The sequence below is a fragment of the Nematolebias whitei genome, chromosome 9, assembly GCF_014905685.2.
Source record: "Nematolebias whitei isolate Nwh7 chromosome 9, NemWhi1, whole genome shotgun sequence".
Taxonomy (NCBI): domain Eukaryota; kingdom Metazoa; phylum Chordata; class Actinopteri; order Cyprinodontiformes; family Rivulidae; genus Nematolebias; species Nematolebias whitei.
This window is the reverse complement of record NC_056506.1, coordinates 6,853,974-6,881,586: the sequence shown is the minus strand read 5'-3', so window position 1 is coordinate 6,881,586 and position 27,613 is coordinate 6,853,974. Positions and strand designations below refer to the sequence as shown.

Sequence of the window (27,613 nt, the reverse complement as noted above, 5' to 3'; positions counted from 1 at the left end):
CCCCCCCCCCCCCCCCCAGAGCACACTCTACAACCCTCCACGGTACCCCTCAACCAGCAGAGCTGACATCCCCCAATGGAGCGACAAGCAGGGCAAGAAACCAGGGAGCCCACCAAGTGGCTCGACCAACATCAGTAACCCCAGCCCGCCCGTCCATGAAACAACACATGCACCCACACCAGCCAGGAACCCGCACCTGAGCAGACCCACCACTCCAGGCCAAGGACAACCCACCAGCCACCCTAGCGCCACTACAAGGTGCATTCCACCACCCCACCCACCCAACAGCAACCACAGGCCTGCCCCAGGCCGGGGCCAGAGCAGCAGGGAGAAGCAGCAGAGGGAGGTCGGCCCAGGGCACCAAAGACCATGCACCCCACCAACACCACACCACAGACCCAGAGGCATTCAGGCATTCAGGCATGCCGACAGTGCACCCAGCTACTTCAAATTCCACACAAGGCTGACGAGCCAGCTCCCTGTAAAAGCAAAGCCATGCCTCCGATCGCCACCACACATCGCCAATGGCCACCCCCCCCCCCCCCCCCCCCCCAGCCGACCCCGCCGGAACTCAGCAGCCACCTCAGCCAAAGGGCCGGCCATCACAACTAGGGTCCTTGATCCAAAAATCTAAATGACCCCAGGGGAAAAAGTGCACTGGCCCCACCTCCAACCACCCCCCCCAAGACCCAAAGCCCACCCACAGCTCAGACTCCAACCAGATGGCCCAATCCTACTCCCTGCCCCTGACTCCAAATGTCAAACAGAGAATGGTGGTATGAAAAATAAAAAAACCACTCCTACCTCTGCTCACTCAAATAAAGTGTTGATACGTGTTGTTATATATTGCTTTTAAAATGCAGCAGATGAGGCAGTGATCTGCACAGACCCCCACAGAGAGTAGGCAGTGCCTGTTCATCCACCCAACCCTTACCCAGAGTCCTAAATATCGACATGCTACATTTGGGAGTGGGCACTGGCACCAGAGGTGAGATTGAGTACATAGCCCAACACCCTCACCACCACATTTTTTGGAGGTCTCGTGGACTGGTAGAGCTGCCACCTCTCGGTGAAAAGGTTGCCATATCAAATTCTAGCCGGGAGCCTTTCTGGGTGGAGTTTGCATATTCTCTCCGTGTATGCATGGGTTTTCTCTGGGTACTCCGGTTTCATCCCATCAGTATATAATATGAGCCGGAACAAGATCTGGGAACTCTCTTATTTTGACAGGGTGTGTTCCGGCAACTGTTTGTTTGGATTCAGGAACTCTCAGGCTTACTATTAATAAAGTTGTAAACAAATATAACTGGGGCAGCACGGTGGCGCAACTGGTAGAACTGCTGCCTCTCAGCGAGAAGGTCCTTGGTTCAAACCCCAGTCCAGGGGCCTTTCTGGGTGGAATTTGCATTTTCTCTCCGTGCATGCGTGGGTTTTCTCCGGGTGCTCCTGTTTCCTCCCACAGACCAAAAACATGCATATTAGGCTGATTGGTAACTCTAAATTGTCCCTAGGTGTGAGTGAGATAGTGAATAGTTGTTTGTCTCGTTTGTCTCTATGTGTCCCTGTGATGGACTTGCAACCTGTCCAGGGTGTACCCCGCCCCTCGCACAGTGATTGCTGGACGTGGGCACCGGCGACCCCCGTGACCCAAAATGGAATAAGTGAGTAAAGATAATGGATGGATGGACAAATATAACTGCCTTGTCATTTTGAGAGCCATGCTTGAACTGTGTCGCTCCCCTCTGCTTCTGAGACGATAAATAAATAACTCTGACACCTTTGCTGCTGTTTTTATTTCGATCTGGAAGCTTCTCACCCAGAAGCATGCATGCAACAAAGAGTATAAACTCAAAGCGAAAGCAATACCTGCCCTCTTTTCTTCTTTCGCTTTAACAAAATATGTTAGTTTTATAGTTTGTCAAAGCACAATTTTATGGTTCTAAAAAAGTTAAGTCTGGTCCACTGGACATTCAAAAACAAAATAAAGCAAAACAAAAAAATGTAGAAACGTTTCATCTTTCATCCAAAAGACTTCCTCAGTCTGAGGTCCTGTATTCAGCTCAGTCTTATAAGAAGCACCTTCTCAGAGTGGATCAACCAGTTTGCTGCTGACAGCCAAAACCAGCTGCTCACATGATCAAGGAGGACCATCAGCCTAACAATGGATCATTAGCACCTGATGGCTGTTTACTATTCACAGGCGGCTGAGTGATACTAGCAATAACAGCATTGTAAGAGGGGGACAGTTGAACACGGAGGCCTCCACCCCTGTTTAATGATGGACGATTTCTTTTCACAAAGATGGCCTCCTTTACTCCTCTCTCAAACCATTGTTCCTCTCTATCCAGGATGTGAACATCTTCATCCCTGAAAGAGTGACCGCTGGCCTGGAGATAAGTGTAGGCCACAGAGTCCTGGCCTGATGGTGTTGCTCTTCTGTGCTGGGCCATCGTTTTGGCCAGTGGCTGTTTAATTTCCACAATGTAAGACTGATCACAGCCCTCTTGACACTGAACAGCATACACAATATTACTGTTTTTGCCAGGGGACTGGATCTTCGGGATTAACCAGCCTTTGCCGTAATGTATTTTGGGGTTTAAAAGCCACTGGGACGTTGTGTTTAGAAAATAAACGTTTCAGTTTCTCTGATACTCCCGCAACATTCGGAATGACCACTGGTCTGGGTTCCTCCTTTTCACCTGATGGCTGACTAGAGTCCTGTTTGGGATTCTTCTCTTCTTTCAGGAAGGCCCAGTTAGGATATCCACATTGCTCTAGAGCCTGTCTTATGTGGAATTTCTCCTTCTGCCTAGCTCCTGAGTTAGTGGGGATGCTGTCTTCTCTGTGGTACAGAGTCCTGATGAATCATAACTTTTGCTTCAAAGGGTGATGGGAGTCAAACTACAAATACTGGTTTGTGTGGGTGGGTTTGTGATACACCTCAGTTTGCAAATGTCCTCTATCAGAAACTGAGACCTCACAGTCCAAGAAAGCCAACCTGCCATGTTTTTACATCTTCTCATGTGAACTTGATGTATTTATCCACAGAGTTGATGTGGTCAGTAAAATGTTGGACTTCCTGAGATTTTATTTTAACCCAGGTGTTGTCAACATACCTGAACCAATGACTTGGTGGTGTCCCTGAAAAGGACGTCAAGGCTCTCTTTTCTACCTCCTCCATGTACAGGTTGGCAACAATAGGAGAAACTGGAGACCCCATAGCACACCCATGTTTCTGCCTATAATATTGCTGCCCATATGTGAAGTAGGTTGACTGCAGGCACAGTTTCAAGAGTTGACACAGTTGTTCTGTGGAAAGCGTGGTCCTGCTGCTCAGAGTGGTGTCTGATTTTAATCTTAAACTGACCACCTCTACTGCATCATCAACAAGAATGCACGTAAAGAGTGATGTGACATCAAAAGAGACCATTGTTTCATCAGTCTCCATGATGGCATCCCTCATCTTATCCACATAAAGTAAAATGTTATCAGCATGAAAAGAAGGAATGTTGAGTTTGAGATTAATCCAGATTCTGATGTCTGACCAAACACTTTGTATTGACATGAAAAAAAATGCTCGAGGGATTCATCTTCTAATTTACAAAAGACACACAATCAACATCAAATTTATCAGTGTGATCTATATTTCTATCTTTTTTTAAATTTAATGTTAATAAGGATACAATGCTATACAGAGGTTATACTTATAACAATTTTATAGAGAAATTATACTATTTACAGTCGCGGTGGAGAGTTGAGGGGGCGTGAAATGTTTACTTCTTCCTGGGGGGGGGGGGGGGGGGTAAAAGAAAATAATTGAGAAGCACTGCATTAAATAGATAAATAAAAAATACACAAATTAATTTATATAATATTTCTTATGTTTATGATTACAGATTACTGCAGAGATAGTCCATATATAACACACTGTGAAACATACTTTTAAGTTATGACTGGATTTAAGCTGACTCTCCAAACACTGAATGGGTATGTTTACATGGACATAAGTAACCGGATCAAATGGCCGGTCGGAATAAAAGAGTGTCATGTAAACACTCTGTTCGGGTTATTTTTTGTCTATTCGGCGCGATCCGATATAATTTGTGATCAGAACGAAACAGGTGGTTTACGCCGATCCGTAACCCGATCGGTGCGCATGTAAACACTTGATCTGTTCGTTTTTATCTGATGGTGAAAAACTGACCTGACTGCGCATGTACGACTTTGCCATTTCCGCCTGGCTAATGCTAATAATATTAGCATGTCAGGGAAGCAAAACTGGTCGGTGAGCAACACAACATTTCTACTAGAAACTTTGAAAGAGCTCAGAATGATCTGTATCACCTGTAGCTCAGTCAGGGAGTGCAGCAACGTCTCCACCATCATTAAAACCTGTCGCGGGTCCATTTTGGGTGCTCAGATTTGTTTACGTTCACCCGGAAGTAGAACTTCTTCTTCAATGTTTTTTTTAAGGAGAGTTTACCTCTCTGCGCATGTCAGTACTGCTGTTCAGAACAAAGCCCGCTGCATGTAAACGCTCGTCATGAACAGATTGTGCCCATGTAAACAATACATTTGAATTATTCAAAAAGAACACATTTCAATACGGTCAAAGAATTCTGCACATGTAAACATAGCTAATGATTCCAGCATTACCAAGAAGATGTCCTGTGGGAGGACAAAGGCTGAGGCTGTGGTCACCAATGTCCTATGTCCAAACGCAATAGAAGAAGTGGTCCAAAAAAAAGAAGTGGTCCAAAAATTGAAAAGTGGAAGTAACCCACTCCCTTTCTCTCTTCACACCAATGCCTCAAACAAGGTGAAGATGAACCATGTTTTATTAATGATAGTTATATACAAATGGATACAACTGATATATACAAATAAATACATAATCAAAGTTAACCACAAATTCCATGTTCAATAATCAATAAGAAACTGTCCAGATGACCTGATTGAAATATGTTGGATTGTATACCTGGATTATTGAGCATGGACTTTGTTGTTCCCGTTTTTAAGTTTTCTACATTTACCTTAGAATCTAGCTGTTTTTTGTAACTTTTTTTTTCTTTTTACTTTTCTTTTTCTTTTTTTTTTTGCCATCCTATTTGTTAAAAAAAATAAAAATTGTATGACTTTTTATAACTGTCTATTGTTGTCGCTGTTGTCCATTGTTGTCATCATTCTTTGTTGAAATCAGATCTCTCTTGTAAATGAGTCCTCGAGGCTCAATGGGATTAACCTGTTTAAATACTTTGTAAAAGTAGAATGAATATGCATACGTATATACATATTTTAAAAAAAACAGTTTATACTATATATAATGTATTAAAGTAATTTCAAAAGGTAGTTAGGATATGATGCAAAATTCAAAAGATAAATTTTTCCCCATTTATTTACCACTGTACATGACCTATGTGCTTCTAGTGAACACAGATCATAAAACTTTTAACTCCTTTTGGCAGGCAAAGCATGTCTATGAATGAGCTTCATGAGGAATGTGTGATTGCAGCACCTCATCACAGAAGCTCAGGAGAAGGTGGCAATCCAAGGGAACAGCAGAGAGGTGGATCAAGTTCTTCAGGCAGCTGACCTCCACAACATCCAGCTGTTGTATCTTTTGTCCTCATTTCATCTTCCACTGGATTTGTGGAAAGGATTGTCTCTCTCATGAAAAACAAGTAAATGGACTGTACTTACATAGCGCCTTTCTATCTGATCAAGATCCTCAAAGCGCTTTACACTACAATTTATGCCTCATTTACCCATTCATACAGCACTCTACTAGATCTCTACAAAGCTAATTGAACAAATCATTCTAAAGAGACTAATCAGTGCTTTTTTATATCACATTCATACACTGATGGGACACACATCAGAGGCAATGCAGGTTCAGTGTCTTGCCCAGGGACATTTCAATTCAATTCAATTCAAAAATAATTTATTAATCCCAGAGGGAAATTATTTGTTGTTGTAACTCGTTATCCTCATTTCATTTAGAGATGTTATAGATACTGATGGCTGTAGGCAGGAAGGATCTCTTGTAAAGGTCCATCCCACAGTGGATCCTAAGAAAATGGCTGCAGATGCCGTCTGATCTGTCCACCCAGACTCGGCTGGCCTCTCAGTTCCCCCGGGGCTGTAGGGCCGCCTGAATGCTGGGCAGAACTCCTCCCAGAGCGATGGCCACTCCTCCCAGCAGTCTGACGAGCTCCTCGTCGCTGCGGACAGCCAACTGTAGGTGCCGAGGGACGATCCTGTCCTTCTGCTGTCATGAGCCGTGTTTCCTGCTAGTTCCAGGATCTCAGTGGTCAGGTACTCGAGCACAGCTGGCAGGTAGATGAGAATGCATCCACAGAACATCCTTTTCAACTCATTTGAGATTTGGGGCTGTAGTTGAGATATTTTTTGAGCTTTTGAGATGTTAATCAGCTGCTGTTGGTTGTAAAAAACTGCCTTGTTGCCATGGTTACGCATCATAACAAATGTCCAAAACTAAAAAAGTTTCAGTAAAAATCCTTCCAGCTGCACAACATCCGATACCAGAGGAAACAATCATCCAAAAAATGTGATTTACATCCAGAAAAAGAGGAATTAAAGTTTCCAAAAGCAAAATCTCAGAATGAAAGTAACAGAGCTGCTCCAACATGCAGCCACCTTGAGCGGCGCAATTCTAGAACTTGGGCATGTGACTGCTGGCGGATTCAAACCCCCAACTCTTGCATTGGAGGACGGCTGCTCTAATCACTCAGCCACAGCCTCCCAGTGGACTGATGTGCGAAACAAATGTTCTTCTGAACTAATTAGAAATTAGCTCATTGTCAGTCTAAATGATGAAATGTCTTGCTCAGAATTTTACTCTTAGGTTCTGAAAAACAAACCACTCCTTACTGCAGCACTAACTCAATAGATACAAATGGAAGAAATGGGCTGGCTCTACATGATGGAGCATTGCCCTTTTTAGTTTACAAGTTATCTTTTTTCATTCAACCTTTATTTAGACTGGTAAATCCCATTGAGCCTCGAGGACTCATTTACAAGAGAGACTTGATTTCAACAAAGAATGATGACAACAATGGACAACAACGACAACAATAGACAGTTATAAAAAGTCATACAATTTTTTTTTTAACAAATAGGATGGCTAAAAAAAAGAAAAGTAAAAAGAAAGAAAAGTAACAAAAAAACAACTAGATTCTAAGGCGAATGTAGAAAACTTAAAACAGGAACATGTCTGCATTGGTCCCTGCCAGGAGTCCAACAGATTCTTAAAACCACTTAGAGAGGTCAAGGTTGAGAGCTTCCGATCTTTTTGCAAGATATTCCAAGAAACAGGAGCAGAGTAGGAGAAGGCCCTTTTGCCTAGTTCAGTCCGCACTGAGGGAACACTGCAAGTAATAATGTCCTGAGAGCGCACGCTGTAGCTGCACTCACGCAGAGACATGTAGGAGGAGATGTATGAAGGCAGCAGACCAAGAAGTGGTTTAAAGATGAAAATGTACCAGTGAGAGAATCTGCGTGAAGTTAATGATGTCCAGTTAACCAGTGAATACAGGGTGCAGTGGTGGGTACAATAATCACAGCCAGTTATGAATCTTAGTGCACCATGATAGACAGCATCCAACATCTGCAGGGTTCTTGTAGGAGTATTCATGTAAATAATGTCACCGTAATCAATGGAGGGAAGGAAAGTCACAGTTACAAGGCATCCTAGCATTCAGAGTTAGACAGGATTTGTTTCTGAAAAAGAAACCCAGTTTAACTTTCAGTTTCTTTACCAAGTTTTCCACATGGAGCTTAAAAGAGAGATGCGAGTTGACCAAGATACCCAAATATATATAGGAATCAACAAAATCAATGGGGACACCATTTGAGGATGAGATCAGAGGAAGAACTGCTGGGACCAACTTCCTATTTGAAAAAAGCATCCCTTTGGTTTTGTCGGCATTTAGGACAAGTTTGTGGTGGAACAAATCTGTCTGGATGATATTGAATGCAGATTTCAAAAGCTGGAAAGCCTTAGCAACAGTTTTAGCTCGACAATAAACAACTGTGTCGTCAGCATAGAAATGTATGGATGCATCAGGGATGTTTTTACCTACATTATGTATGTAGATTGTAAAGAGGGTGGGTCCTAAGACTAAGCCTTGTGGTACACCATTGTTGACTGTTAAATAACTGGAGGAAGTACCATTATGTTGAACACATTGCCTCCGATCTGAGAGATAGTTTGAGAACCAACCAATGGTGTGTTCTGAGAAACCGATTTCTGAGAGCTTATAACACAAGATGTTATGATCCACAGTGTCAAAAGTTTTAGACAGGTCTAAGAAAAGTGCAGAACAATAATCCTTAGCATCCAGTGCTTCAACGATGTCATTAAGAACCTTCAGTGAAGCAGTGGTTGTGCTGTGTTGTTTCCTGAAACTAGATTGATGGCGAGGTAAGATATTAAATAAGTCCAGGTAATTTTTGATTTGAGAGTTTATCAGTTTTTCTAGAACCTTGGCTAAAATGCAGAGTTTATAGATTGGTCGATAGTTGTTCAGTGAGGTGGGGTCTCCTCCCTTCAGCAAAGGAAGAACAAAGGCTGTTTTCCAAGTGTCTGGGATGGAGTTTTCTCTTATGGAGAGATTGAAGATGTGGGTCACAGGGACTGTGATGATATGAGCAGCCATCCTTAAGAAATAACGTGGAAGTTCATCTGGACCTGCAGATTTTTTTAGGATCAAGATCTTTTAAGACTTTATTGACCTCACTGACTGAGAATGGAGAAAAAGAGAAGCTGTGTTTAACTGAGGATTGACTTGTAGGAGGGATTTGATTTGTAGAAGTTTGGTTATTAAGTGAAGTGGATGATTTTCCATTAGTAACTGTGTCAAATAAAGAACTAGAAGCAACAAAATGTTTGTTGAAACATTTCAGGATCTCGTGCTTATTTGACACGAACAGAGTTAATGAGAAGTTGTGATGGGAGGTCAAATGATTGGGTGGTGCCTGAGAGAGATTTGATGGTTTTCCAGAATCTGTTAGGGTCATTTAGATTTTTGGAGGTCTGAGATAAGAAATAGTTGCGTTTTGCTGCTTTGACAGCAGTTGTGGATTTATTCAAATTCAAATTCAAAAATACTTTATTAATCCCAGAGGGAAATTATATGTTGTGGAAACTCATCATCCTGGTTTCATTAAAGAGTTGTTATAGATGCTGATGCTGTGGGCAGGAAGGATCTCTTGTAGCGTCTGTCCTACAACGGATTTGAAGAAGCCTCTGACTGAAGACACTTTGTTGTTGTATGACAGTCTGATGAAGAGGATGCTGAGAGTTGTCTATAATATTCTTCATTTTATTAAAAATCCTTCTTTGAACAATCATATCCAAAGGTTCTAGAGGAATCCCCAGAACTGAACCAGCCTTCTTTATGAGCTTGTTGATCTTTTTTAAGTCACTTGTTCTGGTGCTGCTCCCCCAGCAGAAGAGATAGTGCTCTCTACAACAGACTTATAGAAGATATGCAGCATCTTGCTGCAAACGTTGAAGGACTTCAGCGTCCTCAAGAAGTACAGTCTGCTCTGTCCCTTCTTGTTGATGCCTTCACTGTTGCATTTCCAGTCCAGTCTGTTGTCCAGGTGAACTCCAAGGTATTTGTACTTCTCCACCACCTCCACTTCTTTTCCCATGATGGAAATAGGGTTGGATCTGTTCCTGATTCTCCTGAAATCTACAATCATCTCCTTTGTTTTGTTCACATTCAAGATGAGATGATTGTTTCCACACCATGCCACAAAGCGGTCCACCAGTTCCCTGTACTCAGCTTCTTGTCCATCTCTGAATACAGGAACAGAGTTAATGAGAAGTTGTGATGGGATGTCAGATGATTGGGGGGTGCCTGAGAGAGATTTGATGGTTTTCCAGAATCTGTTAGGGTCATTTAGATTTTTGGAGATATTTTTACTTGAGGATCTAGATCTTTATATCTAGATCTTTTTACTACATGTGGAAAGTCATAGCTTTTGAGGCACAATGTGTTTGTTTACAAATTTCCTACAAACTTTATGTTTGCACTAAATGCATTATTACACAAATGTTCTTATTCCATCCATCCATTATCTTTTACCCGCTTCTTCCATTTTGGGTCACGGGGGTCGTTGGTGCCCATGTCCAGCAATCACTGTATGAGGGGCAGGGTACACCCTGAACGGGTCTCCAGTCCATCACAGGGACACATAGAGACAAACAAGACAAACAACCATTCACTCTCTCTCTCTCATCTAAAGACAATTTAGAGTTACCAATCAGCCTAACATGCATGTTTTTGGTCTGTGGAAAGAAACCGGAGTACCCGGAAGAAACCCACGCATGCATGGAGAGAACATGCAAACTCTATCCAGAAAGGCCCCTGGACCGGGATTTGAACCATGGACCTGCTCGCTGAGAGGCAGCAGCTCTACTAGTTGCGCCACCGTGCTGCCCAAATGTTCTTATTGTTTTCTGTTAATACTGTTTTAAGCTAAGCAGAACAAAAGAATGTTTAAGAAATATAAATTCTTTTAGGAAATATTTTATTCTGGTAATTCTATTTGCACTCAAAATAAATTGTTAAATTGTGCAATAATTAATGTTCTGTGCATATTTTATTATTCAAAAACATGCATCCAATTAAATTCAGGTTGTTTTTAGATCAAGAAAAGAAGAGGTGGGGGGGGGGGGTGAATAATCAAGCTGGTAAAGGTAATGGGGTCGGCCTGTCCTGCCATTAGGTGTCCCTTATTTATTTTTCAATAGTTTGGATAATAATTTTTCTGAGCTGGCAACCCTAGTACATAGGGGCCCAGTTACATCCAACAAAAGTATAAAATGCAAAAGAAAAACAGTAATAAAATCTAAGATATGAACTAAGAAAAACAATAACTAAAAATACACTAAGTACTAGTAGTACAAAAACAATACACCGAACAACAGCACAAACATGAATCTGTGTGAGCAGATGAGTACGAATTAACACAGCAGCATGAAATAAATCAGCAGTATGATGTGATTTATTCACAGTGATTATCTAAATTATTATGAAGTTTTGTAAAGTTTTAAAGGTTTGTAATAATTTAAGAATTTTTATTCCATATATATATATATATGTGTGTGTGTGTGTGTGTGTGTGTGTGTGTGTGTGTGTGTGTGTGTGTGTAGAGCGCCCTCCTGCGGCAAAAATCCAGAAGCCACCACTGCATATAAGGTGGGCAATAACAAGCTTTGACTTCTGCCTTTTACTTATTTAGTTGGCTTGTTTAAATATTATTTGATTTAAATAATTGAAAATAAATTCAATTCAGTTTATTTATATAGTGCCATTACGCAACAACCCTGTTGTCTCAGGGTACTTTACAGGAACATTCACATACATTTAAAAAAAAACAATTAGTAAAGTTCTCTATCTAAGGAACCCAGAAGACTCGTTTAATCTTAACTTCGTCACAGTCTCCCATCCTGAATAAGCAAAGTGGCAACAGTGGAAAGGAAAAACTCCCTTTTAAAAGGAAAAAACCTCCAGCAGAACCAGGCTCAGGACAAGTGGCAATCTGCTTTGAGTGAAATTGAAACAGACAAGTGTATTAATCTATTTAGGGTTGTATCTCACATTGCAACAGGTTAACAGTGAGGGGGTCTCCTCAATGTCTCAAAAGGTTGGCAGGGATTTTCAGTTTCCTTGTCTGAGCAGCAGAAACAGAGTCCAGTTACATGAATTTTGAAAATGGTTTAAAAAATGTGACAACTTGTGACAACCAGAAGACAACCAAAAGACCTGGTTGAGACAACCTGGTCTTTTGACAACCAATTATCACAAAATCATTGAGCTGGCCGAAGAAAATGTATAGAAAAGGGAAGACATTTCAGGTTGTAATATTTGACTACTTAGAGCAGAACACAGTGACATGTGTAAACTTATTTTCTTTTCAGAATTTGTTCAGAAAGTAGATCCTTACCATGGATGTTGTGGTGCACAGCGCAGCAGAGCCAGTGTCGGCTGGATCATTGTCAAAATCATCACCAGACAGCCCATCACCGAATGGGCTCCCTGCAAGCCGCATGCATATTTTAAATGGCATACATAATATCACAATATTACCTGTTTAACACAAATCTAAACATGTTTAGCCGTATGTCGTCGTTTAACCACTGGGTGTCCAGGTGGTGTACTGACAACGACATGGGCTGGAGTTCTTTCTGTGGAAAACCTGGTCTGATGCGGAGAGATGGCATCCATCCCACTTTGGACGGAGCCGCTCTTCTTTCTAGAAATATGGCTGATTTTGTTTATCCCCTAAATTATTGACAACCCAGGGTCCAGTCCAGGAAGCAGAGTTGTAGTCCTCCACACCTCTCTGCTGCTTCTCCTCTGTTACCCACCCACACCCCCATTGAAAGAGTGTTAACTCGCCCACGGCTCAAATTAAATAAACCAAAAATCAGCTCTAAAAATATAAACCATAAAAATCTGATTAAAATAAACACAGTTACTTTACGAGAGCAAAATCCTAAAATCATTAAATGTGGATTATTGAACATCAGATCTCTTTCCTCTAAATCCCTGTTAGTTAAAGAACTGATAACTGTTCATCATATTGATTTATTCTGTCTGGCAGAAACTTGGCTACAACAGGAGGATTTTGTTAGTATAAATGAATCCACTCCTGTTAATTATTAAAATTTTCATGTTCCTAGAACAACAGGCCGACGTGGAGGAGTAGCTTTTATTTTTCAGTCAGGATTATCGATTAATGCCAAACCAGTTATTAGTTATGATTCTTTTGAATCGCTGTTCCTCAGTCTTTCTTATCCAAAATGGAAATAAGAAAAGCCACTTTTACTAGTTGTTATAGAATAGAATAGAATAGAATAGAATAGAATAGAATAGAATAGAATTCAAATTTATTGTCATTGCACATGTCACAGGTACAAAGCAACGAAATGCAGTTTGCATCTATCCAGAAGTGCTTAGCAAGAAAAATAAATTGGTAGATATATATAGTACAATAAGTAAGTTGCTTTGAATATGCTATAGGTATAAATATATACAGTTTGTGAGTGTACAGACTATGGACAGGTTATAATATGAAGGGGTACAAACAGCTATATAAAAGAAAAATATATATATAAGTATGTGAGTACTTATGAACAGTAGATAGTAGATTATGTGTACAGTTTGTACAGTAGTGGGCTAACGGATGAAAGTGCAGGTGGTGGTGTTACAGTCCATGTGTTGTTGTTGTGTGTATGAGAATACAGACCGTTGTTGTTATTCAGATGTCAGGAGGCAGAGTTCAGGAGTGTGACCGCTGTGGGGAAGAAGCTGTTCTGGTACCTGGTGGTGTTAGTCCAGAGGCTCCTGTAGCACCTCCCAGAGGGCAGGAGGGTGAAGAGTCTGTGTGCTGGGTGGCTGGAGTCTTTTATGATTTTTCCAGCCCTTTTCAGACACCACTTCCTGTAGATGTCCTTTATGGCAGGAAGTGGTGCTCCGGTGATGTGTTGGGCGTCTTTCACCACCCTCTGCAGCGCCTTCCGGTCTGAGGCAGAGCAGCTCCCGTACCAGACTGTGATGCAGTTGGTCAGGATGCTTTCAATGGTGCAGCGGTAAAAGTTCACCAGGATGTCTGAGGACAGGTGCTTCTTCCTCAGAGTCCTCAGAAAGAAAAGGCGCTGGTGAGCCTTCTTGATCAGTTTGGAACAGCTGGTCATCCAGGTGAGATCCTCAGAGATGTGGACACCCAGGAACTTGAAGCTGTTCACACGCTCCACCACCGTCCCCTTGATGTAGATGGGTGGATGTGGGTCAGCGTTCCTCCTGAAGTCCACGATGAGCTCCTTAGTCTTCTCAGTGTTGAGCAGCAGGTTGTTGGTGTCACACCACTCAGTCAGACGAACCACCTCCTCCCTATAAGTGGTCTCATCGTTGTCTTTGATGAGGCTGATCACCGTGGTGTCATCTGCAAACTTAACGATGGTATTGGAACCATCAACAGGTTTGCAGTCATGGATGAAGAGGGAGTAGAGGAAGGGACTCATCACACAGCCTTGTGGTACACCAATGTTAATAGTGATGGTAGATGAGCAGTGGTTATCCAGCCAGACATGTTGGGGTCAGTTGGTCAGAAAGTCCAGTAACCAGTTGCCCATGAGGGAACTGATGCCCAAGTCTGTGAGTTTTGTGATGATTTTTGAGGGGATGACTGTGATGAATGCTGAACTAAAATCTATGAACAGCATCTGGGCATAGGTGTTTTTGTTATCCAAGTGTGAGAGAACAGAGTGCAGCGCTATGGAGACTGCATCCTCTGTGCTCCTGTTCTGGCAGTATGCAAATTGGTGGGGGCCCACGGTGGGGGGGAGACAGGATTTGAGGTGTACTAGGACCAGCTGCTCAAAACACTTTGTAATGATGGAGGTGAGGGCTACCGGACGGTAGTCGTTGAATCTTGATAGTTTTGAGTTCTTGGGTATCGGGACGATGGAGGTGGTTTTGAAGCAGGTTGGTACCACAGCACGGGCCAAGGACAGGTTGAATATGTCCGTCAGTACTCCTGCCAGCTCCCCAGAACACGCTCTAAGAACACCTCCAGGGATGCCATCAGGACCCGCAGCCTTGTGAACTTTAATCCTGCTCAGTGCCGCTCCTACAATGGTGGGGAAAAGAGTCAGTGGTTGGTGGTCTGGAGACACATCTGCCTTAGTTGTAGTTGTTGGGTTCCCTCTCTCAAAACGAGCATAGAAAGTGTTGAGCTCATTGAGGAAGGAAACATCAGAGGACAGGGGGGAGGGGTTGATGGCCCTGTAATCTGTAATGATCTGGAATCCTTGCCACATACGTTGGGGGTTGGCGTTTGAGAAGTGTTCTTCTATTCTCCCCTTGTAGTGGTGTTTGGCCTTTTTGATGCCCCTCTTCAGCTCAGCCCTTGCTGTACTGTAGGCCTGTGTATCCCCTGACCCGAAGGCAATGTTGCGAGCCTTCAGCAGTAGACGTACATCCCGATTCATCCAAGGCTTCTGGTTGGGGTACATGGTGATCCGTTTCTGTGTGGTGACACTGTCTATAGTGGTGGAGATGTGGTCCAGCACAGATGAGGCATACTGTCCCAAGTCTGTGTGAATGAACATATTCCAATCAGTGTTTTTGAACCGGTCCTGGAGCACAGTGTCTGTCCCCTCTGACCACACTTTTATTGTCCTCACAGTGGGTTTCACACGTTGGATGAGTGGTGAGTACCAAGGTGTGAGGAAAATGGAGAGATGGTCCGATTGTCCAATGTGGGGGAGGGGTGTTGCTTTGTATGCTCCAGCCAGGTTGGAGTAAACATGGTCCAAAGTCTTGTCCCCTCTGGTGTGGCAAGAGACATGTTGGTGGAATTTGGGGAGGACTGTCTTCAAGTTGGAGTGGTTAAAGTCACCAGCAACAATAAAAGCAACCTCAGGGTGTTTGGTCTGGTGTTTGCTAATGGCTGCATAAATTTCTTTCATAGCCATCTTAGCATTAGCATCTGGAGGGATATACACTGCAGTGAGTATGATGGAAGTGAGTTCTCTGGGGAGGTAATAAGGTCTGCATTTGAACATTATAAACTCCACATTAGGTGAGCATTGTCTCTCGGTAGTAGCAGAGTCTGTGCACCAAGCTTTGTTAATATAAATGCACAAACCTCCACCTCTGGTCTTGCCAGAGTCCTCAGTTATCCTGTCGGCTTGGTGTATGTGGCTTCCTGCTAACTCAATAGCATTGTCCGGGCAGCTGTTGTTTAACCGTGTTTCAGTGAAAATCATGATGTTTGAGTTCATAATCCTCCTGTTGTTGATGATGGAGAGCCAGATTTCATCCATTTTGTTTGCCAAAGAACGGACATTGGCGAAGAAAATGCTGGGTAAGGGCAGCCGGTGTGGTGTCAGTTTTAGCTTAGCCAATAGTCCTCTGCACTTACCCCGCCTTTGTTTACGTTCTCGGCACCGTCTGCGTGTACTTCCACCTGGCCTGGAGGAGTAAGCAGCCTCCGGTGTTCTGGAGATCTTTGGGATGAGTCGGAGATCGGCAACAAAACTATCGGAGTTTTGAGTACAGATGTCCAGAAGCTCCTGTCTGCTGTAGAACAGAACGCTGAGCAATTCTGGATGAATAGTCCGGTCAAAAGTAGGTAGAAAAACGCTAAATAGCATGTTCTGGAGAGACGCTGAGCCTCGCGTTGTTCATGCACCACCATTTTGGTCAAGTTATATATCGTCCACCAGGCGCTTACTCTCAGTTTTTGTCTGAATTCTCAGAATTCTTAACTGACTTACTATTCAATACTGATACAATCATCATAATGGGTGATTTCAATAGTCATGTGGATGTTGAGAGTGATAGCTTAAGCATAGCCTTTAATAATTTAATAGACTCATTTGGTTTTACCCAAAACGTCCGCACATCTACTCATTCTTATCATCACACTCTTGATTTAGTTCTGACCTATGGTATAGAGATTAAGGACTTGGTAATAGTTCTTCAAAATCCTATTCTGTCCGACCATTTTTTAATAACCTTTGAGTTTACATTAAATGACTACACAGTCACTGAGAGTAAGTTTCATCTCAGCAGGTGCTTATCAAAAAATGCTGTAACCAAATTTAACCAATCTCTTCCATCAAAGTTTTCCTCTGTCTTGCAGAGTAATGCATCAGAGAACAGTGACTTAGATCATCTAGTTGATCATCTTACAACTTCAATACAAACTTCACTTGATAAAATTGCTCCACTGAAAAAGAAAGTAATCAATCAGCGGAAAATGACTCCTTGGTTCAATTCTGAGATACGTACTTTAAAGTAAGCATCTAGAAACCAGGAGAGAAAATGGCGCTCTACTAATGTTGAATAATTTTATATAACTTGGAAAGATAGTCTACTAGCATATAAAAAAGCTCTCCGTAAAGCTAGAACTCATCTTTAAAGGAGGAAAATAAAAATAACCCTAGGTTTCTGTTTAGTAATATTGCTAGACTAATTAAAAGTACCATTTCTGTTGAACCATGTATCCCTACAACTATAAGTAGTGATGACTTCATGAGATTCTTTATAAATAAAATTATTTCAATTAGAGAAAAAATTCAAACCATCTTTCCTTCTATACTGATGCATGCTCAATAATCCAGGTAGAAAAATCCTAAAAAGTTCAATCTGGTCCTCTGGACATTAAAAAAAACAAAAAACAAAACAAAGCAAAAAAAAAAAATGTAGATACATTTCGTCTTTCATCTGAAAGACTTCCTCAGTCTGAGGTCCTGTATTCAGCTCAGTCTCTTAAATAGCACCTTCTCAGAGTGGATCAACCAGTTTGCTGCTGATAACCAAAACTAGCTCCTCACATGGTCAAGAAGGACCATCAGCCTAACAATGAATCATTAGCACACTGAAGGCTAATTACTATTCACAGGAGGTTGAGTGATAGCAGCAATAACAGCATTGTAAGAGGGGGACAGTTGAACCCGGAGGCCTCCACCCGTTTAATGATGGATGATTTCTTTTCACAAAGATGGCCTCCTTTACTCCTCTCTCAAACCATTGTTCCTCTCTTTCCAGGATGTGAAAATCTTCATCCCTGAAAGAGTGACCGCTGGCCTGGAGATAAGTGTAGACCGCAGAGTCCTGGCCTGATGATGTTGATCTTCTGTGCAGGGCCATCCTTTTGGCCAGTGGCTGTTTAGTTTCCCCGATGTAAGACTGATCACAGCCCTCCTGACAATGAACAGAATACACAATATTACTCTGTTTGTGCCGGGGGACTGGATCTTTGGGATGAACCAGTCTTTGTCGTAATGTATTTTGGGGTTTAAAACCCAATGGGACGTTATGTTTAGAAAATAAACGTCTCAGTTTCTCTGATACTCCCTCATCATATGGAATGGCCACTGGTCGGGGTTTGGGTTCCTCATCACAGTCAAACTGCAGATACTGGTCTGTGTGGGTGGGTTTGCGGTACACCTCAGTTTGCAAATGTCCTCTATCAGACCCTGAGACCTCACAGTCCAAGAAAGCCAACCTGCCATTTTTTACATCTTCTCGTGTGAACTTGAAGTATTTATCCACAGAGTTGATGTGGTCAGTAAAATGTTGGACTTCCTGAGATTTAATTTTAACCCAGGTGTCATCAACATACCTGAAACAATGACTTAGTCGTGTCCCTGAAAAAGACGTCAAGGCTCTCTTTTCTACCTCATCCATGTACAGGTTGGCAACTATAGGAGAAACTGGAGACCCCATAGCACACCCATGTTTCTGCCTATAATATTGCTCCCCATATGTGAAGTAGGTTGACTGTAGGCACAGTTTCAAGAGTTGACACAGTTGTTATGTGGAAAGTGTGGTGCTGCTGCTCAGAGTGGTATTTATTGTGTATGCTGTTGTACATTGTAACTCTGTCACTTACAATGTTTCCAAATATCTGGCGTCTATACTCATCCCATTAGTTGGCAGCTCATAACATCACAAACAGTACACCATGGACTTTGTGGATAAGGTGAGGGATGTCATCATGGACACTGATGAAACAATGGTCTCTTTTGATGTCACATCACTCTTTACATGCATTCCTGTTGATGATGCAATAGAGATGGTCAGTTTAAGATTAAAATCAGACACAACTCTGAGCAGCAGGACCACACTTTCCACAGAACAACTGTGTCAACTCTTGAAACTGTGCCTGCAGTCAACCTACTTCACATATGGGGAGCAATATTATAGGCAGAAACATGGGTGCGCTATGGGGTCTCCAGTTTCTCCTATTGTTGTCAACTTGTAAATGGAGGAGGTAGAAAAGAGAGCCTTGATGTCCTTTTCAGGGACACCACCAAGTCATTGGTTCAAGTGTGTTGACGACACCTGGGTTAAAATTAAATCCCAGGAAGTCCAACATTTTACTGACCACATTAACTCTGTGGATAAATATATCAAGTTCACACGAGAAGATGTAAAAAATGTCAGGTTGGCTTTTTTGGACTGTGAGATCTCAGTCTCTGATAGAGGACATTTGCATACTGAGGTGTACCGCAAACACACCCAAACAGACCCGAATTTGCAGTTTGACTCCCATCACCCTTTGGAACACAAGTTAGGAGTCATCAGGACTCTGGACCACAGAGCAGACAGTGTCCCCACTAAGGAGCCAGGCAGAAGGAGAAATCCCACACAAGACAGGCTCTAGAGCAATGTGGATATCCTAACTGGGCCTTCCTTAACGCAGAGAAGAAACCCAAACAGGACTCCAGTCAGCCATCAGGTGAAAAGGAGGAACCCAGACACAAACCAGTGGTCATTCCGTATGTTGAGGGAGTATCAGAGAAACTGACATGTTTATTTTCTTAACACAACGTCCCAGTGGCTTTTAAACCCCAAAATACATTACGGCAAAGACTGGTTCATCCCAAAGATCCCGTCCCCTGACACAAAGAGTAATATTGTGTATGCTGTTCAGTGTCAGGATGGCTGTAATCAGTCTTACATTGGGGAAACTAAGCAGCCACTGGCCAAAAGGATGGCCCAGCACAGAAGAGCAACAATATCAGGTCAGGACTCTGCGGTCTACACTCATCTCCAGGCCAGCGGTCACTCTTTCAGGGATGAAGGTGTTCACATCCTGGATAGAGAGGAACGATGGTTTGAGAGAGGAGTAAAGGAGGCCATCTTAGTGAAAAGAAATCATCCATCATTAAACGGGTGGAGGCCTCCGGGTTCAACTGTCCCCCTCTTATAATGCTGTTATTGCTAGTATCACTCAGCCTTCTGTGAATAGTAAACAGCCATCAGTGTGCTAATGATCCATCGCTAGGCTGATGGTTCTTCTTGACCATGTGAGCAGCTGGTTTTGGTTGTCAGCAGCAAAACTGGTTGATCCACTCTGAGAAGGTGATATTTATGACTGAGCTGAATACAGCCCATCAGACTGAGGAAGTCTTTCAGATGGAAGACGAAACATTTCTACATTTTTTTTCTTAGTTTTGTTTTTTGAATGTCCAGACGACCAGATTGAACTTTTTTAGATATTCACATTTAGCAAATCATTTAAGGCAATGAGTTCCATTTGTCCTCTAGTACTCTAAGCTTAAGACAGCATGACAAGCCAACCCTAACTATAGGATTTATCAAAAAGGAAAGTCTCAAGCCCAGTTTTAAAAGTGGACAATGTGTCAGTCTTACGGACAGAAATTGTAAGTTGGTTTCGCAAGAGAGGAGCCTGATAACTGAAATATCTTCCTCACATTCTGCTTTTGGAAACTCTATGGACCACGAGTAAGCCTGCAGTTTGAGAGCGAAGTGCTTTGTTCGGAAAATCCATCCATCCATCCATTATCTTTACCCGCTTATTCCATTTTGGGTCACGGGGGTTGCTGGTTCCCATGTCCAGCAATCACTGTGCGAGGGGCGAGGTACACCCTGGACAGGTTGCAAGTCCATCACAGGGACATATAGACAAACGAGACAAACAACTATTCACTATCTCACTCACACCTAGGGACAATTTAGAGTTACCAATCAGCCTAACATGCATGTTTTTGGTCTGTGGGAGGAAACCGGAGCACCCGGAGAAAACCCACGCATGCACGGAGAGAACATGCAAACTCCAACCAGAAAGGCCCCTGGACCGGGGATTGAACCAGGGACCTGCTCGCTGAGAGGCAGCAGCTCTACCAGTTGCGCCACCGTGCTGCCTGTTCGGAAAATATGAAACAATAAGATCTGTAATATAAGATGGAGCTAGGTTGTTGAGAGCTTGATAGGTTAGAAATAAGAGTTTGAATTCTGGACTTGACAGGGAGCCATTGGAAGGAAGCTAAAACTGGAGAGATGTGATTTCTCCTACTAACTCCAGTTAAGAAACTGGCAGCAGCATTTTGGATTAACGTCTTGTCTCCCTTGACCCTATATTCAGTCTCAGAACAAAAACTGTCAGGTCCAGAGCTGGTGTCAGAGGTTTTAATTTAATTTATTTTTTTAAACCAGCATCCAGTCAGTGGTGGAAATCCAGACTCTATTTGTTTTTTAACTAAACTTTTTTTTTTCAATTGACGAGTGCACACTTAACATGTTAAACCAGCCACTAGGGAACACAAGCAAGTGCATCTCTTGTGCCGGTCCCAAGCTTGGGTAAATGGTGTGGGTTATGTCAGGAAGGACATCGAACGTAAAACAATTTTGCCAAAACAATGATGTGATTTCATTAAAGCGAAACCATACCGTATCGGTCGAGGCCCGGGTTAACAATGACCGCCACCGGTGCTGTTGACAAACAGGGTGCCGGCATAATTTGTTCTAGTGTTAGTCGTAGACTACAAGGAGGGAAATGTTTTAGGAGACAGAGGGAGAAGAGGAAAGTGAAGAATGTAGGACTGAGGGTTGCAACTCTAAATGTGGGGACAATGACAGGCAAAGGTAGAGAGCTGGCTGACATGATGCAGAGAAGGAATGTAGATGTTTTGTGTGTCCAAGAGACCAAGTGGAAGGGCAGCAAGGCTTGCAGCATTGGAGCAGGATTTAAACTGTTTTACCATGGTGTGAATAGAAAGAGAAATGGAGTAGAGGTGGTCCTGAAGGAGGAGTTGGCAAAGAATGTAGTAGAGGTAAAGAGAGTGTCAGATAGGGTGATGTGCCTGAAGGTAGAAGTAGAAGGTCTGATGCTAAACATCGTCAGTGGTTATGCTCCACAGGTTGGATGTGATGTGAAGGAGAAAAATACATTTTGGAAGGATTTGTATGAAGTGATAGAGAGTATTCCCAGGGAGGAGAGAGTGGTAATCGGAGCATACCTGAATGGATATGTAGGTGAAGGAAACAGAGGGGATGAGGAAGTGATGGCCAGGTTTGGTGTCAAGGAAATAAACCTGGAAGGACGGATGGTGGTGGATTTTGCCAAGAGAATGGAAATGGCTGTAGTCAACACTTATTTCCAAAAGAGGGAGGAACATAGAGTGACCTATAAGAGTGGAAGAAGGAATACGCAGGTCAACCACATTCTGTGTAGAAGAGGAAACCTGGGGGAGATTGGAGACTGTAAGGATGTGGCAGGGGAGAGCGTGGCTAGACGGCATTGGATGGTTGTGTGTAGAGTGACTGTTGTTGTGAAGAAGAGAAAAAGAATAAAATCAAGAGAAGAAAACTAAATGGTGGAAGTTGAAGAAGGAAGAATGTTGTGAGAAATTGAGAGAGGAGCTGTTAAAGGCTCTGGGTAGTAATACAGAGCTTCCAAATGACTGGGCTAATACAGCAACAGTAATTAGAGAGACAGGTAGGAATGTACTTGGTATGCCATCTGGACAGAGAATGGATGATAAGGAAACCTGGTGGTGGAATTGTGAAGTGCAGGAAGCTATTCAAAGAAAGTGATTAGCCAAGAAGAAATATGACAGTGAGAGGACTGAAGAGAGGAGAGAGGAATATAAGGAGATGGGACATAGAGCAAAGAGGGAAGTGAATAAGGCAAAGCAGAAGGCGTATGATAAGTTGTATGGGAGGCTGGACACTAAAGAGGGCGAGAAGGACTTGTACCGATTGGAGAGACAGGAAAGGATCAGACTGGAAAGGATGTGCAACAGGTCAGGCTTGTTAACAATAGGAATGGTAATGTTCTAACAAGTGAGGAGAGTTTGACAGGAAGATGGAAGGAGTACTTTGAAGAGCTAATGAATGAAGAGAATGAAAGAGAAAAAAAGAGTAGAGGTCATAGAAAATGTGGACCAGGAAGTGGGAAAGATTAGTGAGGGTGAAGTCCAGAATCTCTGAAAAGAATGAAGAAGGGGAAGGCAGTAGGACTTGATGACATACAAGTGGAAGTTTGGAAATGTCTTGGAGAGATGGCAGTGAGGTTTTTAACTCAAATATTCAATGTCATATTTGAGGGTGATAAAATGCATGGGGAATGGAGAAAAAGTGTGCTGGTGGCCATTTTTAAGAACAATGGTGACGTACAGAGTTGTAGCAACTACATGGAAATGAAGTTGATGAGCCACACGATGAAGAGCTGGGAGAGAGTTGTGGAAGCTAGACTCAGACGAGTGGTGACTATTTGTGAGCAGCAGTATGGTTTCATGCCAAGAAAGAGCACCACAGATGCCATCTTTGCTTTGAGAATGTTGATGGAGAAGTCCAGAGAGGGTCAGAAAGAACTTCATTGTGTCTTTGTGGATTTAGAAAAAGCATCTGACAGGGTGTCGAGGGAGGAGGTGTGGCATTGCATGAGGAAATCTGGAATGGCAGAGAAGTATGTTAGACCGGTACATGACATGTATGAGGATAGCAAGACATGTTAGACTGCTACAGGACATATATGATGATAGCAGGTCATGTTAGATTGGTATAGGACATGTATTAGGATAGCAGGACATGTTAGACTGCTACAGGACATGTATGAGGATAGCAGGACATGCTAGACTGGTACAGGACATGTATGAGGATAGTAGGACATGCTAGACTGGTACATGACATGTATGAGGATAGCAGGACATGCTAGACTGATACAGGACATGTATGAGGATAGCAGGACATGCTAGACTGGTACAGGACATGTATGAGGACAGCAGGATAGTGGTGAGATGTTCTGTAGGAGTGACAGATAGCTTCAAGGTGGAGGTGGGATTGCATCAAGGATCAGCTCTGAGCCCCTTGTTTGCTCTGATGATGGACTGACTAACAGATGAGGTCAGGCAGGAATCCCCATGGACTATGATGTTTGCAGATGACATTGTGACCAGTGGTGAGAACAGGGAACAGGTGGAAGAGAACTTGGAGAGGTGGCAATATGCGCTTGAAAGAAGAGGAATGAAAGTCTGTCATAGTAAGACATCATACTTGTGTGTGAATGAGAGGGAGGCTGGTGGAACAGTGAGGCTACAAGGAGCAGAGGTCACAAAGGTGCAGGACTTCAAGTACATGGGGTCCACTGTCCAGGAAAATGGGAATTGTGGTAAAGAAGTGAAAAAGAGAGTCCAGGCAGGATGGAGTGGATGGAGAAAAAGTTTCAGGAGTGAATTGCGACAAAAGGGTGTCAGAAAGGTCAAAGGAAACGTTTACAAGACAGTGTTGAGACTAGCTATGTTGTATGGTCTGGAGACACTTGGACAACAAGACAGGAGAAAGAACTGGAAGTGGCAAAAATGAAGATGTTGAGGTTCTCCTTAGGAGTGACCAGGATGGATAAGATTAGGAATGAGATCATCAGAGGTACAGCACATGTTGAACAACTGGGAGATAAAGTTAGAGAGGCCAGACTGAGATGGTTTGGACATGTCCAGAGGAGGGACAGTGGGTATATTGGTAAAAAAATGTTAGAAATGCAGCTGCCAAGAAAAAGACAAAGAGGAAGGCCAAAGAGGAGATATATGGATGCAGTTAGAGAGGACATGGAGGTAGTTGGAGTGAGGACAGAGGATGCAGAGGACAGAGTGAGATGGAGGAGGATGACTCGCTGTGGAGACCCCTAGAGAGGGAAAAGCCAAAAGAAGAAGAAGATGTTTACTTGTTATTTACTGTGTGCATTAGTAGTTACAGTATGCTTTTATTTTGAGTTTCTTCATTATTTAGAGTTTCTTTTTTCCTTAGCTATTTTATTATGGATTAATTGTTATTTGTGTGTTAGTTTTACAAGTGGTGTTGTACTTGTAATCTTTCATGTTTGGTTGTATTGCATGGTTTAAGTTGACTAGTAAAGTACCTGGAAACGTGTCATCATTTGAAAGGCGATAAATGAATAAAAGTTGAGTTTAAAAATAAACGTCTACAAATTCTAATAATATTACACTGACCTCAGCCCAACCCCGAATGTGTGAGAAAGCGAGGATGAAAGCAATGATGGTTTCTGCAACTGTGAGACTCATCATTGTAACATGGATCTAAAAATACAAAAGGTACAATATGATATTAAACACGTGTTTGTGTAAAAAATTGTATATCTTCATGTCTATATTTTAATTGTGAATATGAAACAACAATAACAAATACACTTTTTCTGAATTCTTACCACAAACCAGATATCTTTGCCAAATAGGGTTGTTCCTTTGGCCATTCCTTTCAAATATCGGGCTACCATCATTCCCAATGAGCTGGTGGTCATCCAGGCTATCAGCATCAGTGCCCCTAAAAGCATAATATAAAGTTGAAATACTGAGGGTTTAGATTTTGTGATGCCCTTACAGTTGACCTCACTGTTAAGGAGAAATCAATTGTGATAGATAGTACTGATGCCTAGGACAAGAATGGACCACCTGACTGAAAAAAGTATTTGTTGGGCAACCAAAATACTGATTTCCAGGGTGCTTAATCAAACTGTGACATCTCTAATTTTGCAGTCAAATTTACCGGTTTATCCTACTTCTCTCACAAGTTTTCTTTTTTGAAAAAAGGAAAAGTTGGATATAAAATTGGTCTTGCATAACATTGTGGTGGATTCATGCATTTATAGCAGGCATGGAATGGTTTTATGAGAACAAACTGTTGTGTTCACCTGTCTGACATTGTCACATATGTCTTGTTCAGTCCAGTGTAAGCCAGTTTCCTCTGATTTTTGCCATGAAGAATACCAAGACAAAATCACATGAAAAGTGGAAACTATTGCAGAGGCAGAGGTCACCCAAACATTTAGAAATTACTCAATTTAACTCGACACACAAAATTTACAGAAACAAACTAGGCTATAAATTAGAAAAATGTTTTTTCACGCAAAAAAAAAGGAAGAAAAAAGAAAAAAAGAAGTAAATATTAACTGGGAGCAAAAGAAAATGTGACACCATTTCAACCAGAATAAATAAAGAGCTAATCTTAGCCTCTCAAAAACAAATTCTTTGTGAAAACACATTAAGAAAACAAAATGTGAGTTTAATAAAGATACTAAATAAAGATAAATAATTCATAAAGGCAGTTTTATGAGTGGAATAATGCATTCTGCTGTAAAAATAATAAAACTATATTTGTTTAGATCAAGGGTTAGTTAATTATTAAAATGAGTAAATTTTATGTTCATACATGAGCACTTATCTGAAGACTGAATCTCTCAAAATAAATGTAAAAGTTTAGAACTGTTAGGAGCCATCTTTGAATTTATGCCTTAGAACCAAAGTAAAGTTAATAATTTCATAAATTTAGCTTCTCATTTTGAGATTTAGTTGCCGTCACTGTTGTCTCACAGTAAGAATGCCCTGGGTTCAATCCCTGGGTTGGGTCTGGGGGTCTTTGTGCATTGAGATTGTCTTTTCTCTTCATGTTCTCTTGTGGTATTTTCTCCCACAGTCAAAACACATGCATATTTAAGCTGCCTTCAGGCTCAGGTCTGCCTTGAAAAAGAGATCTGTGATCTCAAAGGATAAAATAAAATAAATATAAATTTAAATATGTTAAAACTTTTTGTGCTGCACACTTACAAAAGTCCTTAAAGATGGCAGCAGGAGTGAATAAATCAGTTGTCTTTTAGTGTCAAGTGAACTGATTCGGTTAATATTTGACCGTGAATAACTGTTTTTCAGCAAATGTCTAAGGCAGTCTGTTTTGAATCTTTGCCAAATTAATAAAACGCATTTTGAAAACATTAATATTTTCCTTTGTAGAAAAATCCCACCAAGCTTTAATCAAATATTGTCACACCAGTGTGCTAAATGCCGAACTGCTTTATTCCAGCAGTTTTTGCACATCTGATAATTTATAATCTGTAAATGATAAACTGTTTATTATTATGTATGATATTTTTGGAGTTTTTATCCTACAAAACTAAGAAAAAAAAATTAAATAAAAAATCACTGACCTGAAACATGACCCAGAACACCTAACTAAACCACGGATTGTGTGAATCATTCCATCCTTGTTTGGAACCTAAACGGATGTGAATCTAAAACTAGATTAGTAAATAGTATCTCTGTGGCTGGTGAGACTTTAACCACATGTGTGACTGACCAAATAAAATTAAACACATAAAAATAAAAATAAAAGTGTATACTCTTCAATACAGTTTAATTATTGGAAAATTTAAATATACTGATTCTACCATATTTGGAAAAAAACATTGGTTGTTTGAGATTAAAATACTTTGTTTAAAGAGGGAAACAAATGTTCAAAAAGATTCACATAAAGCAAAGGTGAGAATGGCGTGTCTTCATTTAACCAGCCAGAGTTTTAGTGTAACCTGTAAATTTATGCTAATGTACTGTGATAGCAGAGAAAAAAAAGAGTGTTTTGCTGAAATAAGATACTTCTGTGGGCAAGTTCTCACCATGTGCTTGCATGATTTGGGGAAAAACAGCATCAGCATTTTGTAGACGTTGAGGTTTAATAATATCTATCTTGGCAGTGCTGGCGAAGGTTTTTGTATGGAGCTGGATTATTCCTGTTGGACAGAAACAAAGAAAGACATTCCAAAACATATCTTGATTAATTCAATATGTTATGTGAAAACTGATGAATTCAAAAGTAATCGGTAGGAACACAGAAACAACCACAATGCTTGCTGGTGAAGATTCTCAGTCATCCAGGACATGATGAATTCAAAAAGCGTTCAATACAAAAACAACTGGACTTTATTTGTAACAGAAGACGTTTCGCTCCTCATCCGAGGAGCTTTCTCAATT

General features: G+C 41.7%; 1 protein-coding gene across 1 annotated transcript in view; it reads right to left on the bottom strand.

Annotated features, from left to right (window-relative positions):
• LOC119414861 (putative ferric-chelate reductase 1) overlaps positions 1-27,613 on the bottom strand; it is a 139,225-nt gene that overhangs the window by 6,174 nt on the left and 105,438 nt on the right. The window contains exons 9-12 of the mRNA XM_037681982.1: positions 27,259-27,372; positions 25,021-25,136; positions 24,806-24,892; positions 11,980-12,071 (exon numbers count right to left, since the gene is read on the bottom strand). Of these exons, the coding sequence (XP_037537910.1) occupies positions 11,980-12,071; positions 24,806-24,892; positions 25,021-25,136; positions 27,259-27,372 (409 nt within the window). The remainder of the gene's footprint in view (positions 1-11,979; positions 12,072-24,805; positions 24,893-25,020; positions 25,137-27,258; positions 27,373-27,613) is intronic.